Source organism: Larus michahellis, chromosome 1, assembly GCF_964199755.1.
Source record: "Larus michahellis chromosome 1, bLarMic1.1, whole genome shotgun sequence".
Taxonomy (NCBI): Eukaryota; Metazoa; Chordata; class Aves; order Charadriiformes; family Laridae; genus Larus; species Larus michahellis.
The window spans coordinates 96,577,286-96,593,997 of NC_133896.1; the positions used below are offsets into that span (position 1 = coordinate 96,577,286).

A 16,712-nucleotide genomic window follows, 5' to 3' on the forward strand; every position below is an offset into this window, starting at 1 on the left:
AACTGCTGCAAAAGAGGTCTGAATCTGGAGCAGAGATTTGCACCACTCCCCACCACCAAATTCTCAGAGACATTTGGTTCTGGGACTTTGGTGGGGACATATCAGTTAGTTAGACTATTAGAGCCTCTGTTTAGTACCTAACAGGTTTGGAAGATGTCAAACTGGAGAGACAGAAAGCAAGAAAATGGAAATGAGTATACCTGAGAAGGATCTATATCATGGTGGGATGCGCCACAAGACCAGTTGTTCTTATTTTGTGCAAGGTGGGGATGATGCAGATGATGCTCTGAGATCCCACCTGGCCCTGATCTTTTGGGACATTTCATATAGCAGACTGCAATGGCACTATTTATTACACCCTTTCTCCGCACTTCCCAGCAGGCTCCTTGCCGTGCTGGGTACTGCAGGCAGGGCGTCCAAAATCCAACACGCTTCTGCACTGTCTCATCCAAGCCCTGGACCTTACCTGTATCCTAGCACAGCGTTAGTGCTGAGGCAAGGAGGAAACTAATTGCCTCCAGGCATTTTTTGTCAGCCTGTGCGATTCTCACAGAGCTCCTGGCCTTGCAGATTATGAAGACGGGCAGGGAGGCAGACGTGGGGTGTACGCGTGTGACAGGGGTAGCAGGGGCAGCAACTCCAGATAGCGCACTCTGCTTAATTGGCTTCCTTCCTTTCCTGCTGTATTAATGACCTCCCTGTGTGTGCTGCCCAGGGCTCATTTCGAGTCATTTTGCAGGCCTGGTGAGAGGGACGGGGAGTGGATCACTTCCCAGCAGCCCCTGGTCAGAGCCACAGGTCCCTTTATCTGTCTCCCCGGCTCCACAGAAGCGTATTTCCCACCCAGTCCCTCTTCGATGCTCTCTAATGGAGGAGGAGGTGAGCATGAAATGGACTGCTAAAACCTATGAATATTTCAGAGGAAAAAGTCAAGGGACTCCATTAAATCCTCTTCAGTCTCTGCAAATGGAGCTGGGGGGCGGGTGCTCTGGTTAATGAGAAACTCCAGCGGCATTCAGGCGATGTCAGGAATGCGCCCGGCAACTTCCAGGCTGGTATGACCGCTTGATGCTTTCCAAAGCCTCCCCCTTGCGCTGTCCCCATAGAGCCACCCAGCACTGCTGCCATCCTCTCCTTCCCCAGACAAGCCCAAAAAACTCTGCCGTCAGCCATGTCTTCTGCTGCTGCAGCCTACCCCTGCATCCCTACCCGATATTCACCACCCAGCTTACCCCAGTTGTCGTCAGGGGCACTTCTTCCCACTGACACACTCATAGCATGCCAGACACCCCCTGAGCTGCCCAGCAGCCCTTTGGCTGGCTTTTAACCCAGTGCCCTCCTATAGCAGCCCACCACCTACCAGCACACTGTTTACCAGCATCCCTCACTTGCCAGCTCACTTGCCATCTTCCCCCAGCCCCTTACCAAGCCCCCATCCTCATCACAGCCTCCTCAAGATGGCTTTTACTCTTCCCTGTCAGCAAACAGCTCGAGCAGCGGCGGCAGCTTTCAGAGCAACAGCCAGACAGAGCCTGACAGCCCCATATGTTTCGGCAGAGACAGTTCCTCCCTCTAATGGGCCCAGAGGAGCGCGGCTTTCAAAGGATTCAGCATGGAAGTGACAGGCTGGAAAGCCTTATTAATGGGCTCTCCATCGGCGAGGGGCTGGGATGCAGACACTGCCAACAGCCCGGTGGTGCGGCAGAGCCAGCCCTCCCCAGCCACCAGCCTTCACGGCGGCGAGCGAGCCTTCCTCACCCTCCCCTCGGATATGAGACAGGGTGGTGATGCCCCCAGCGTCTTCAGCTTTTTCCTAGGGACCAGTGAGCATGTGAAGTCTCTCAAGTCTATGCCCCCTACACTGCACTCTGCTCTTCCAGCCCCAACTCCCAACCATGCCCCGTCTGGCACCAGGCTTGGCTGTCATGAGTGGAGAGGAGCCTGGGGGCAGCAACCCATGGCTGTAGGTCTCCTGTCTCTTTGCTACTGAGAAGCGGTGGGGTCAGGAAGCCGAAGTGTCATTGCTCAGAAAATGCTCACTTCTTTGCCGGGTGCTGGCCTTCAACCAGGAATTGTCTTTTGGTCTTCAGGTGGCTTCTAGAGAGGGTGACCCATCATCACACACAGGGCTGGTCCTCGTGGGTTTCTTCTCCATGGGTTCCAGGAACATTGGTCCCCCACATCCAAAGCCACCGGTGTCTCCCCTGTTAGACACCAGAACCCCTTAGGCCACCATTAAATCTGGCAGTTTCTTAGCTTTTGCTGTGTTGCTCACTCAGGTCTGCCTCAAAATGAAAGAGACTCAAGAAGGAAAGCCTCAGGTCCTGGGCAAACACAAGAAAGAAGTCTCTGCCCCACAGCACCCACAGTGACATCGTCCCTGCACGTAAAAATGAGCTGCTGCACAGGCAGGAGTTGAATGAGGCTAATCAAAACTGAAAACACGGACTGACCGTGTGGATAAATGGCCAAGGACGGGCGCACCCAGTGTAGAGAGGGAAAATTGAACCTTCTCCGTTAGACCTCTCCTCCAATGAGAGAAAATGTTTTTACCTCTCTGGGTCAGGGTCCTGAGGATGGCCACAAAACCCTTCAGAAGATGACTGAAAAAAAAGTCTAATCATGGGCTCAGTAGAGAGACCTCACCCGCAGTTTTTGGTTCACCCCAATTAACCCTTCCTTGTTATCCAGCCGGAGATGACCTGTACCACCTTTCCTCTCTCCCACCACAGATAATGAGTCTTTCTCTCTCTCTAGCATCCACCCTTTGCTCCCAAAGTGCTAATTACATTTTACTCATAACTTGCTTAATCAACTACAATAATTAAATTAAGTACGAAGCAGTGCCTTTCTACCTGTACCCAGCTTGTAGTTTGGGTTGTAGGCTGGTGCATTTATAGAGACTGAAGTACCCCAAGCCTGTTTCTGCAGCTATGGCCCCCTCTGCAAACCCTGCCTCTCAGCCACAGAGTCAGCACTGCTCCTCTGAGAGAAATGGACTTTTACTTCCTTGCCTCTCTTATTATTCATATTCACCGTTCCGTGCCAAGCTGCATGAAAATTATTTCCCCTTTAATGAACAAAAGTGGCCCTACATGGAGAAAAATAGTTTCATTTTTAATAAACAAAAGTGATCCTAGGTACAGAAGCGCGTAATTTCCTTTGTCTGGCTTTTTCTGCTCATCTTCAGAGGGCAGCAGCCCCTGTCAGTCTGGATGCCAGCTCCGCATACAATGGTAAAACAGGGCAAAGCGTAGCAGATTAGGAGATGGTTAAGTGTCTATTACAGGGTGCTTCGTGCTGCCTGGTGGGTAAAGGATAGCAGACTTTTAGAAATTTGAGTGATAGTATGAGAAACACCGGTCTTTCGCTGGTGACCCTCATAGAGCAATGAAGGTGTCAAGTCTGCCTTGAAGCTGTTGGCGTTGTCAAAAACCAGGCAAACCTGAAGCTCCTGTTGCTGTTTCCCCGAGGAGAGGAGGCTTTTCCCAGCCCACTGTGGGTTAAGCTGGGGGACCACCATGAGAATGGGAAACACATCACGCACTGACGTCTCAGAGAAGCTGGGGAAAGGCTGTTGGTGCAGCCTATGAATGCAATCAGTGATCTGAAGGGGGTTCACTTGGGCAGAGAGGAGATGGGGGACGAACACCCAAGGCGAGTCGCGGATCATCTTGTACGATTCAGGCAGAAAGTTTATTTCCAGCTCACAGTGGCAAGAGCGCGACACTGGAAATCACACACAACGAGCTTTGTGTGCCTGGTTAGAAAGCCTCTGGGGGAGATTTACGTTGGGCTGAGTGTTTCAGCTGACACACGTGCCATGGGACAACGGTTCAGCCCCCTGCCCCCCTCCCCTCCTCCTGCTGTGTACAAGACAAAAGAGTGCAAGGCAGCCTTGCTACCCCACCATAACCATTTACTTGGAGGGAGGCCCTTGGATGCCCCTTTACAGCTGTTTTGCCCCAGTGAAGCAAAGCCAATCTGCCAGGGTCGAGCCCTGCAATCTAGCGATGTGGCTAATTGAAACCACTTGATTTTGAATGCTAAATATTTGTTTGCACACAAGCTGGAGACCACGCCTTTTTTGGAGAAGCCACGGGGCAACTGATGATTACATGCAAGAATACAGACATCTAATTGTGTCATTTTCATTTGTAAATTGGCACTTTGTCCAGAACCCATGTGAGGTGCCGAGGTCTGCTCTGTTTCCCAGGCAGCTCCTTGGAGCCTCATCAGGAATTTTCCTGGGCCCTTGCTAAGCCAGCTGCTGTATTTTAGAGATGAGTTGCAAGTGATTTCTAAATAGTGGTTGCAAAGCTTCCTGGGATGAATAGATGTGATAAAAATGCTTGATTTCAGCTCTGCTCTTGAGCTGCTGACAGATACAGCACAGCATTAAGTCAGCAGCCGAGCGCAGCTTGGGCAGCAATTGCTGCTCTGTTCATATTTCATTGCACTTGGCACAAAGCCGATACTGAGGGGAGAACTTGGTGGGACTTCTTAGGTGCTGAAATATATATTCCTGTCTCAAAAACTTCTGGAGTGAACTACCGAAGCTTTAAACCCAATGAGGAATTTGATACCTTTAGATACGCTTGCACAAGGTGGCCTAATTGTCTAAAAAAAATTATTCCATTTTGTACTCACTTTTCTTTAAACATGCTGAGTGCTTTACTGAATGGTGACCCACATCACCATTTCTACACCCAAGCAGATTTCCTTACTCGCAACATCCCAGGCCCGGCATCTTGCCATGGGCGTTTTGCTGGTACGTGGTGCCGAAGCACAACTTTCCTCTGTTCCCCCTGGTTTCAGGCAGTCTCTAGACAGCCACACACTAGCCTTTCCTGGGTCAAGAGCATCTGCAGCGATGTCTGTTTCTTATTATGTAAATACCTAGTTCTTATGCACAGGGAGACCACGTTTTGCATCAGGCCTGTGTCTTCTACCTCAATAGATACTTAACAATGGTAAAAACATACCAGATCTTTTACTTCACCCTTTCATTTTAACGCAGCTTTTTGCCCAGACAGAATAAGTAGAAAGTATTTCTTTCCACAGGAATAGGACTTGACTGAGAAGGTCAAGGGAGAGTAGAATGAGATTTTTCATAAAAGCACTGAAATCCCACACAAGGGAAAAACTTCTATTCTAGGAGCAAATAATTGCACACAACTACACGTAGCTATAAGTGAGAGACTTTATTTGAACCAATTTTTCAAATACAGACATCTGTATTATTCTCACTTCTCGGGAATGTTTTCTGCTCATTTTTGAAGCTTGCAACCTTAGGACAATATTCAGGACATATGTGTACATTAGATCTCTGCAGATGGACACATTCATAATGCACAAGTACAATGAGTGAGAGACTCTTTCCAGATCCTCACACAAGAGCACCGGAAATGGGCCGCTCTAATCGTCAAATTCTGCTCTTATTAGCCTCCAGACACGTCACAGTTCTTGATACTCTCTAGGCTGTAGCCGCCTTCTTCAGGCCCTGATTTACTACTGTGTTACTTCAGCTGTATGCCAGTGTAACTCCTCAAAATAGGGCTTAGGTGATGCACAGGGATGTGTTTCATTCATTGGGAACAGGCATGAGCAGAAAAACCAAGCTGTTGGATGAACGGTTCACCTAGGATTTTCTTTTGTGAGAGTAGTCTAGGTCTCAGGCTGGGATTTTTTTTTTGGGGAAGTGACCAGTGGTTCTGGATGTGTAATACATGAAACTTGATGTTCAGAGGATACAGGGGACCTGTGGATTGGGCCCCAGCAAGGCGTCTCTTAAGTTGGGCACTCCAGACGTGAGCCACTGGGGTCACTAGCCTGTTCTACAAAATCTCAGCCTTCACCTCTTCTTCCAAGTATTGCTCAACAGAGGAATGTAGTAATAAAGCATTGTAGGCAAGAATGCAGGCTCGCACATGACCTGAGATCAACACCCTGAAAAATGGATAGAGGGTAGAGCTTTCAGGACCACCTAAATGGCTCATGATCTTCAGTCCCATTTGGAAAATGACCGGAGGATTTTAGGTCCCAGGTCCCAGATTCGCTGCAGAGAGGAGTTTCGACATCCTTCAGCATTTGGGCCTTAGGAGCTTACATCTCTTTGAAAGCCAGTGAAATGTGTGCTCTCAAGTGCCCACATCACTTAGGTTATTCTGAAAACTGTACCCTATATACATACGGGTAGATAAGGGGCAGACTTTCACAGGCACAAGTGGCAGTTAGACATGTAACTCCCATTGATTTTTTTTTCCCCCTCGGGGACCTGGAAAATCCCCCCCCGAGGAGTTGAATCCTCCTCTCGCATTATTTTCACACCAGATTAACACCACTGGTTCCAGTGGAGCGACTCCTGAGTTACCCCGGTGTGAGCGAGAGGAGAACCAGTCCTGAGGTGCTCTAAATATCCAGTGAAAGTGCTAATGTGGCAATGCGGAAAAGCAGGGAATCTGAGCACAGGCCTGGAAGAGGACCACCACCACCACCCCCGCATCACTGAGCTGCAGGTGACCACCGAACAGACTTCTTAGCCAAGAGCGGCCACAGAAACATTCATTCAGACCCTTCCCTCCACCTCCACAAACCACAGCTGCTCTCTTTCCTTCCTAAGACACCTATGACAAACACCAGACCTTCAGTACAAAAAGCCTCACGTGCTAGTTTGCCATTCGGAGAGCTGAGGAAAAAAGAAATATCTCCCGCGGGGAGTTTGGTATGAACTCCCTCTTTCTTTTTTTCTTCTTTCCTTTCTTTCTAAAACCCTCTCCTCCGGTCATGGCCATTTCTTTCGTTTAGAGTGACATGCTCCCCAAGCGATGGTGTTTACATTCTCACCATAGGTGAGCTCCTTCTAGCTAAGGCCTCTCACAGGGCTGCATTAGGGTTTGGGGTTGGAAAATACCAGGTCTGAAGGGATCTCAGCAGTATGCCCTTCCCCCTCCCTTTGGAATGTGGCTCACGGTGGAGCTTCTTGGCTGATGCAACTATGGCAAGGGTTGTGGGTTTTTATACGCTATCAAGGCAGACAGTCTGTGGATGCCACAAGCGTTGCAATGCAGACCAAATTCATGTGAATGATCTACTGCATTGATGGGGGGTGTTAGGTTGGGATGTTTTATACTTTTCCAAGGCTTAGTCTAGATGAGGTGAAATGTCAAGAGCTGGCCTACAGCTGGTACAAGCATTCAGTATAGATGTGGATCACTAGCATATCTTTCTACAGAGGCATGGAAAAAGCCCCTATTGGACTCTGAATTTCCACAGCACTTTACGTGAGGTCAGGCAGCATCTTCCCAGAGTGAGTCATTCTGACAAGCCCTTCCTGCTCCATACATAAAGTAACAACCACAAACACCTCCAGGCAAATCCTCTTCAGGGAGAGAGGATTAGATATATACTCCCTGGGGAATTCGTGTTGGTTGTTGCATCAGGAAAAGCTTCAACTACTCTGCTGGGTACTCTTTGCTCCACTCTTTCCTTCTGGGACCTCCTGCCTCTTGTGCTGCTCTCAGCTCACTTGATATCCTGCTAGAAAAATTGTTCCTCAAATACCCCTGTTCTCCTTCCAGCTTCCGTCCCATGCTACATCCTTTATACTGTTTCCTTTCAGCCTTTTACAATCTGGCTGAAGAGGCAACTCAAGGAAATCCAAATGCTTTTCTCTGCTCTCTTCCTGTACCCTGAAGACAGCCCAGCTTCCTATACAAATCTTGTGTATTACACATTAAACCACTGCCTGCTGAAGGCAGGGTTTGTCTGTGTGCTCTCTCTCACGCTCTCTTTGCCCTGACTCTCTGGCAGGATCAGGACACGGTACAATAAGAAAGATAGGGGGGTGCTTGGTTACAGCTAGTAATTTTAAACTGGAACCAAGGGAGAGGAATTACTATCTAAATTATTTAGGTTTGCAGTTGGTAACCACATACCCCGTTCTCTTTGTGGGGGGAAAAACCCAAAACACAAAACGCAACCCTTTGTTCTCTAAGCAACATGGCAAAGTATGTTCTTAAGAACGGTGACAAAACACGCGCGATGCCCCAACCATCAGCCAAGGGGGAGGCAACATGCGAAATGCAAAGATAAAACATCCCCAGGGAGAGAAAAATGTTTCTGTTTTTTGAGGAGGGAGGAAGGCCTATGTCCAGGAAGGCATGAGAGGCAGTTTTCTTTTCCTTATAAAGTTAAAAACAGTAATAGTAAAGTGGAGGTAAGATGAAAAGTTGGGGGTCTGAAGTCAAAAAAGCAGGGAGGCCACACAGCCTTTGCAGAAACAGGCAAGACAGTCCTTAAGAAAACTCTTTTAAATGGTCATGACAGAAGATAAGGCTAAACAAAAACCGTGCTCTCTCCTTCCTACCTCCTCCCAAACACCTCTCCCAGAAATCCTGGGAGCTGAACCTCAGTTCTCTCGACTCAGTGCTAGAGACACGGGGCATCTGCAACGTCCGAGCTGGGCTGAGCACCTCATGTGCTACGAACAGCAAACATACTCTATGCCTCTCCTCCCTACGCCTCGGCCCCCGTGTCCATCAGAGCGCTCTCCCTCCCCAAACACCAGCCACCCCCCTGCCGCTTCCGCGGCAGAAACGGGCAGGGTGGTGAGACCTGACATACGGTCCAAGCAATGCCTGATGTCCGCGCTACATTTGCTGAATTGAGGTCAGGCTGGAAGGTGTCTCAGGGTTTACCACCCATCATGACATGGGAATATTAGCATATATATCGTTTATGAAGTATGACACAATACCTATCTGTCAGTCAGCCCATCCTTCTACCTATTTAGTCTGTCTAATCTACTTTAGCTAGCTACGTTTCACTATCTCTATCAATCATCTATTGCTCCATATTATCTAATTTCTTCCTGTCTCTCTCTCATCTTTTTCACTCTAATCTTTCTTACTCTAGCTATACTCCCCTCTCTCTCCCTATCATCCATCTATCCACTCGAAAATCTTTCCCTCCCTCATCTCTCTAATCCCTGTTTTTAAAAATCTCTGTCCAATCTCTCTCCCACTCTCTCTTTCCCTCTCTTTTTTAAAATCCTCCCACTCTCTCTCTCTCTTATTTCTACCCAACACCAGGAAGCACATGGAAATGAATCCTGATGCCTTTTGATGGCACTTCCAGTGAGCGGTCCACGTTCAAACCGATCATCTCTGAGGAGACACCGTTCATCTTTTCTCCCTATTTCCAACAAAGAGATGGAGGAGAACAAAGGAGTAGGGCAGCCCTCTGAAGGCTGTGGGGCTGCTACTCCCAGCATCAGCCACCAAGGGACGGTGAGGCTGTCAGCAGACCCATCTTTTTGGTCTTACTGCCGTGAGGCCAATTTAATCATGGCCCTGCAGCATCGTACAGCAATCCTGCAGAGTACCCTGGCTGTCACTGCCAATACGTCCAGGAAACCACGCACAGACTGGTGGGGAAGCACATGATAATAATCAGGGGCAGTGAAAGAGCAATAACTGGGCTTTTATGAAAGCCCACTTATTACTGAATACGTTTGGACTGTTCACTCTTGCAGCTCATAAACAGAACGGCAGACCCTCACAGCCATTCAACCTCAGGGCCAGGCAGCTGCCAGTCCTCCACCGGGACAGGCCGGGTTTACGGGCGCGCAGTTGGCACACACCAGGGAACATCCCACACCCCGTGGAAAGTGTCAGTGGAGACTGACAAGGTGGTGCTCTGCCTGTGGCACCAAGCCTGCGCCAGGCTTTTAACTGGCCGTGGGGGAAGGCCATAAACAACAGCTAAAAGCCTTGGCCCTCATTAGAGCTGGGTGAACCAACCCGGGTTCCACCAGGGAGCAGGAATGAGGTATTTCTCAAACTGCTCTCAACTGGCTCTGATGCTACCAGACCTTGTCCTCCCTACGTACCTATTTACTCAATGCATTGGCCAAATTTATTTTGCCAAACAACATTTTGGAGGGCCACGCTATGTTACTCAAGAAATTCTCCAACCCCAGCCTGGTGGGGCGAGCATCACCCTGCTGCTGGGGGGAGCTCAGGCCCCAGGACCCTGTCCCCTCATGGCCTCCAGTGGGGCCCTCAGCAGGAGTCAGACCTTCAGCGTGGACCAAAGCTAGTCCCTCTGCTGGGACCCACAGGGCTGCCCAGGGTTATCCCTCCAAGGTCACCATGCTTCTCCAAATCAGGGCCTAGAGGTCTCCTAGAGGGCTGCTTATTTTGTTCTTTCCTAAAACAGACTTTGCTACTTTCATTATTTATGTTAGTTGGTGCTAATGCCTCATTCAAAATCCAAGCCTGCTTCCCTTAAAAATCCCCTCATCAGTGCCAGGGAGTGTGGTTGGTCACTGACCGGTGGCCGAGGAGCACAGTGGGGCCACGCAAGAAGTGGCCCACCATTTGGCTGGCAGCCCAGCAGGATGTACGGCAGCATAGAAATGCGACACGGTGGTATTAATGATCATTATTCTCATTTATTATAATTATTGTTCAGTTTGAAAAAGGAGCCTGGAGCCAAGCATTACGCTAATTGGCACATTTTTTTTGTTGTTGATCTAGTTCTGAAAACAAACTGGGGTTTAGTATGATTTTTCATTCATTTGTTTGTTGGGTTTGGTCTTTTTTTTTTTTTTTCTTTCGTTCATTCCATCACATTGAAAAAGGAAGAAAAGGAATTTCTTTTTTTTCCTCTTTTGTTTTAACTCACTCGGTAAGTCTGGACTCCTCGGATGAACGTAACATTGCACACACACACACTTGGAGAAGAGAGAGAGGAGAGAGAGAGAGAGAGAGAGCGCTCGCGGTGGGCAGACAGACACACGCACGCGCCAGGTCAAAGAACTCTGATACAGTGCAAGAATTTTCCCAAAATGATTGGATCATCATTACCAAAAAACTCGCCATAACAACACCAAGAAACAAAGAAATGTTTAAGCCACACTGTTTGACTGGGATTTTTCCTGCTTTTTTTTTTTTTTTCTTTAAATGTTTGCCACACAGAGAGAAAAAGGGTTTAAGTGGGATTGGGAGAGGGACAGACAGGCTCACAGATGTGAGCAGGAAGGGGGGAGATTGAGATTGGGATGGGAAGGAAGGATAGAAGATAGGGGGAGGGAGGGAGGGGCAACGGGGAGTCATTTCTTAATGTTCAGGCATTTTCTTGGTCCGCCTTGCTCTCTTCTTCTTTCATCTCTTCCTGCTGGGCACTTTCAGTAGGTTTGGTTTCTTCTACAGCATCTAGTGGGGAAAGAGATGGTCCAGGGTTAGTCAGCCATGATCTAGAGCATCCTGCATGTGCACACAGCGATCGCATGATGGACTGCATGGCTTTAGGCTTCTCTCTCCCCAAAGTGACCCAGGTCTCAAAGTCCCTGGCATTTCTGCAGCATGGAAAGAATGTGCCAGGGTTCGGCCCAAGTGTGCAGCTCTCACAAAACACCTCCGGCCCTGCCAGAAAGCATGTGCAACTGGAAGGAACCACCTAGCTCGCTGCTGATGGGGCAGGCAACCACCATTCATTTCATCAGATGCATTGATTAGGCTCTTGGTTTACCAGCTAGATCACACACCCTTTTACTGAACCCACTGACTGCGACAGCCACTGTTGAATTGTTGCCCCCTAATTACTGCTACACATCCTCCCAGCCGAGACTTAAAGAAGTCATGATGAGAAAAGTCTACACGCACTTGAAGCTTGCAAGACCCAAAGGGAAAAACTTTATAACCTGTAACTCAGACTTCTCTTACACTGAACAGAGATCTAGAGAAATGGGAGCCTTCATGTAGGAGGCTGTCATGTCTCCCGTTTTCTGGGCTCTCCCGGGGGAGAGCTGCCCCGGGGGGAAGCAATGAGTGTAACTGGGGGCTGGGTCTGCCTGACAATCAGACACCTTGTTCTGGCACATTGTTCATTGAGAAGTTAAAATGAACGCTAGGAGCAATCCCACAACAATGAACTAGACAGGGATCAGAACCAAGGGGAAGGCAGAGGCAGCTGGGAGGGACAAGGCAAATGAAAGGAGCACCCCTCAAGCTGGAGTGATCTTGCTGTTGGGTTCATCCAGCCCAAGATATCATGCCCCCTTCATTGCAGCAGGACAGATTTATTTGTCTCCAAGTTCCTGCTGATCAGCTCTCATCACCTTTAGATACAGGTACACAAACATGTCCTGGGCCTCTTTCAGAAACCCCACTAAAGTCTATGCATCATGTGGATTGCTTCTTACAGGAGAAGGTGATGGTTCACCCAGGGCTGTAAGGTAGACTAATGCACAAGGGTCTTAGTGCACTGCAGTGGCTGGTCGGCTGCATCGTCTCCCCATTCTTCACTGACTCCCCCTCCCACACAGACCATGGAGAGGCCAAGCAAGCAGCACCACTCCAGACTTGGGATAAAGAACAGGGAAAAGAAAAAAATACTGAAGGGCTGGGTGGTGTGGGACAGACCACAAGATTGGTATGTCACATACCTCAGTGCTGGCACTCAATATACCTCCGTAGCATCACTGTATCTCTGATGGTCATTCAGAGAGGACTGTGGGGTCCCTGGACAGTTCCTGGCTTCTCTGATGAGCTATCAGATTATCTCATACCAGTAAATAAAATGGGCCAGGGACTACTCTCTGGCCCCGAGGCCAGCTGGCACCACACAGCTCATGTCCATATGGCTAAACTCCCTTACTCTCCAGAACAGGGTGGCTGTGTCTGGGAGCTGGCTGAGGCAAAGCTAGTTGGCATATTCAAAAATCTCACCGTGGCCCATGCTGTCAGCTTAACAATATGGACGTTCACAAGCGGATGTTTAGTTTGTGAGGATTAGCATCCTCACACCCACATTTAGCATTAGTGAGACTGTTAATTGGGATGTGAAACTTTCCTTACTGACACCATTCATGCATTTTGGCCTGGTCCATTCGATGCCATCAGATGGCAGACTTGTATTTGCTTCCAACACTGGCAGTAGGTGTTGCATTCCGGCTTCCCAACCCCCTCGGCTCTTTCGCCTAGCTTTTAAATATGTTCCTAGGCACCACTTCCATATGGATCACCTTTAAGATGTGTGTACTTCTTATCCTGAACCATCTTCATTAAAGGCTCTGCTTCTGGACCTTCAAATTCTTTTTGCCTTAGTAAACTCTGACCATTGATTTTCCAAAAGGAAAAAGTCTGTGGGAACATCCCCATGGCCTGAGCCCCTGCATTTGCAACCCCCCTGTCAGCAAAAACATCTGTGGACTTTCTTTCCCTTGATACTGAACAGCAAAACAGAATGCTACTTGAGGACTCCTTTTATGTATGGAACTGCTACAACCATGAACCAAGGACAAAACAAGCTACTGATTAAAATAGGATGCAAGTATTGTTGCAAGGCAAAGCAGGCCAACTTGCCCTAGTTTTGTTAGTTTTCCTGAATGACTTAATCACACTCCACTGGGAGGGAGGGAAGTCCTTTTAATCATGCTCTTCTCCAAGGCATTCATAGCAGGAGACATGTTGCATTACGGGGCCAAGAGCAGAATCCTAATGCACAACCATCCACCCCTAAGTTTGAGCCAAAAGACTATTGTTAGCCAGCAACAAAGCATGCTTTTCTATAAGGCTCTGATAGATCCTAGTAAGGCAGAACTTCTGTTTTTTTCTGCACATAAATGCAAGATGAATGGAAGAGCAACAAAGGAGAGGCAACGCAGCTTCAGGAACGCAAGCCCTGACGCTATATTTCACTATGTTTAAAACTTTCTGTGTCTTCCTACTGAAAATATGCATAGATTTTATCTGGCAGTGCCCACAGCCTCCTCAGGACAGCAGAACAGAAGGGACTGTAAGGCAGCAAGCACAGGGATAGACGCTGGGAGGTCCTGATACCTGCTACGATACTGAGTGCCTTGGCCAAGACATACAAACCGCGAAATCGCACAGATTCCCCCATTACATCAGCAGCTGAAAGTGGGGTCCAGCTCCTACAGCGGTAGGCTCTTGACAACTGACCTAGCAAGATGGGCAGGAAATCCACATGTACTCAAAGTGGGGGAGTTGGCAACCTCGGTGACGTGGGGTAGCTCACAATGTTTCCCATGCTGTTCTTGCTCTTAGGTTAAGCAGGCCGGTTGAAACACGATTTTCTGCCATGTTTTGTTCCCCGTTGAGTCCCCGCAGTGGCAAATCTAATTTCCAGGGAGTGCCCACGGCACCCAGAGATCCCTGGCTGGCAGAGGAATTGCACGGGGGTGCCTCACTGCCCCTGTTGCTCTTCTCTGGGGAGCAGTTAGTGGTAGTCAGATGACTCACTGGTGAAGCAGCCCAAAGACTGCACTGATTTCTGCCATGGCTGAAATAGCCTGGACTGACTCTGAGGTCATGGAGCAGCAGAAAGGATTTAAAGTCACTTCACCACATCTTCGAGTCAACAGAGAGAAATCATTCAACCCAAATGCCGGACACATCGCAAACTAGAACAAATTTTCATGATTGTGGATGTCCCGAGTATAAACAAGAGGTCTACCTTTTTGAACAGGAATTATCACAGAAAATTCAGCCAGTCACTCTCCCTCTTTCTTCTTGCATAGTGTTGAAGCAATAAGGGGAAACACCCTACACCTTGCTTCACCTTGCTAAGCTATGTCTTACTTCCTAGCAGCTTGAGCAGCATTTCATTGATCTTTCGGATGAGTGAAAAGAAGCAACCTGGTGTTATTATACAGTAATGAACTTTAGCAAGAAGTAATACCAAAAAGGATAAAAAATTCAGCACAAAAAAAGAAGTTCAAGCCATGGCACCGCTAAACCACAGCAGTGAAAAGAAGAGGATTCTCTCTGTGCAATGGGAGCAATGCAGCACAACCCTGCTGACATCAGGGACAGTTAATAGCAGTGTCTGATTCACAAGGAGAGGTGAGATGGTTTATCTGACTCACCCTTCACCAGTTTGTTTGATGCAGGCTATTTCTGCAGTATGTTCTCTCGGGTTTTCTCCAGCCTAGTTTTCAGTGTCCCAGAAAAGGAGGGTAAGGTATCCCTGGGGAGATTAGTAGACAGCTATCCTGGGGATTCCACACAGCAGAGAGGATATTTCTTACATTGCTTTTTATCTGATACTAGTCTTGATTTCCCACTTCCTTGAACTCTGGGCTGTTGCACCTGTCGGTTTGTAGTGGACACATACAGTTATACCACCAGAACTGCACGACCTTGGCATTTTTTATTCACTTTGCACTTTGTTGGAATAGGTGTAAAAGGCGACAAAAAAAGCTGGCAAGAATCCAGGTCATTTAGGCAAAATGTTCCATCCCCTGCTTGAGGAACAAAAGCATTTCATCCTGGGTGGCCAAATTTCCACCTGTCTAAAGCTGCCTCCCTTCTGAACATGCCAGCACTGTGAGTTCTCCTGCGAGATCAGAGTCCCCTGTGTCCACTTGCAAGCAAGAGAACAAGCAGGAGGCAGTGAGTTATTTCTTAAGATGGACCTGGACTGGGGCGGCACCGAGATGCACGTGAAGAGATCATGGAATGGGAAAGTTGAAGTGGGAGTGGATGGACATCTCACCTAACTCTGGACATCTCACCTAACTCTAGACATCTATACAGAGACACATCCAGCTGATTTCTCACCCTCTGCTCCCTTTCTAATTAGGTGAAATGAACATGACATTTCTAGGACTCTATTAACCTGACATATTTAGATGCCTACTTTAGGACAAGAGGAGTTGTAGCCTGGGAACACCTACATCTTTAGCAAGCCAGAGTGGAGACATCCACATTTGTTCTAGAGCATTCCAGCCACAGAGCAAAAAGGAGGGCCCAAATTCATAACATGAGAACACAATATGTGCCTGTGTGGCTGTGCCACCATACAGAGAGACCTAGACAGGCTGGAGAGTTGGGCAGAGAGAAACCTTATGAAATTCAACAGGGGCAAGTGTAGGGTGCTGCACCTGGGGAGGAATAACCCCATGCACCAGTACAGGTTGGGGACTGACCTGCTGGAGAGCACCTCGGTGGAAAGAGACCTGGGAGTCCTGGTGGACAACGGGATGACCATGAGCCAGCAATGTGCCCTCGTGGCCAAGAAGGCCAATGGCACCCTGGGGTGCATCAAGAAGAGTGTGGCCAGCAGGTCGAGGGAGGTCATCCTGCCCCTCTACGCTGCCTTGGTGAGGCCACACCTGGAGTACTGTGTCCAGTTCTGGGCTCCCCGGCTCAAAGGGGACAGGGACCTGATGGAGAGGGTGCAGCAAAGGGCTACCAAGATGATTAGGGGAGTGGAACACCTCTCTTATGAAGGAAGGCTGAGGGATTTGGGTCTCTTCAGTCTGGAAAAAAGACAACTGAGGGGGGATCTTATCAACACTTATAAATACTTAAAGGGTGGGTGTCAGGAGGATGGGGCCAGGCTCTTTTCAGTGGTGCCCAGCGACAGGACAAGAGGTAACGGGCACACACTTGAACATAGGAAGTTCCACCTAGACATGAGGAGGAACTTTTTTACTTTGAGGGTGGCAGAGCACTGGAACAGGCTGCCCAGGGAGGTGGTGGAGTCTCCAACTCTGGAGACATTCAAAACCCACATGGACATGTTCCTGTGCAACCTGCTCTAGGTGACCCTGCTCTGGCAGGGGGGTTGGACTAGATGATCTCCAGAGGTCCCTTCCAAATCCTACCATTCTGTGACTCTGTGATCTATTCTGTGATTCTATGTGTGGAAAAAGCAGAACAGGAGGGGAGGCTGAGCTG

At 48.6% G+C, this 16,712-nt stretch overlaps 1 protein-coding gene across 1 annotated transcript in view; it reads right to left on the minus strand.

Moving 5' to 3' along the window:
* Positions 1–8,894: 8,894 nt before the first annotated feature.
* Positions 8,895–16,712, minus strand: part of GAP43 (growth associated protein 43) — a 59,193-nt gene continuing 51,375 nt past the window's right edge. The window contains exon 3 of the mRNA XM_074594356.1: positions 8,895–11,219. Coding sequence (XP_074450457.1) covers positions 11,131–11,219 — 89 coding nt within the window. The 3' untranslated portion in view covers positions 8,895–11,130. The remainder of the gene's footprint in view (positions 11,220–16,712) is intronic.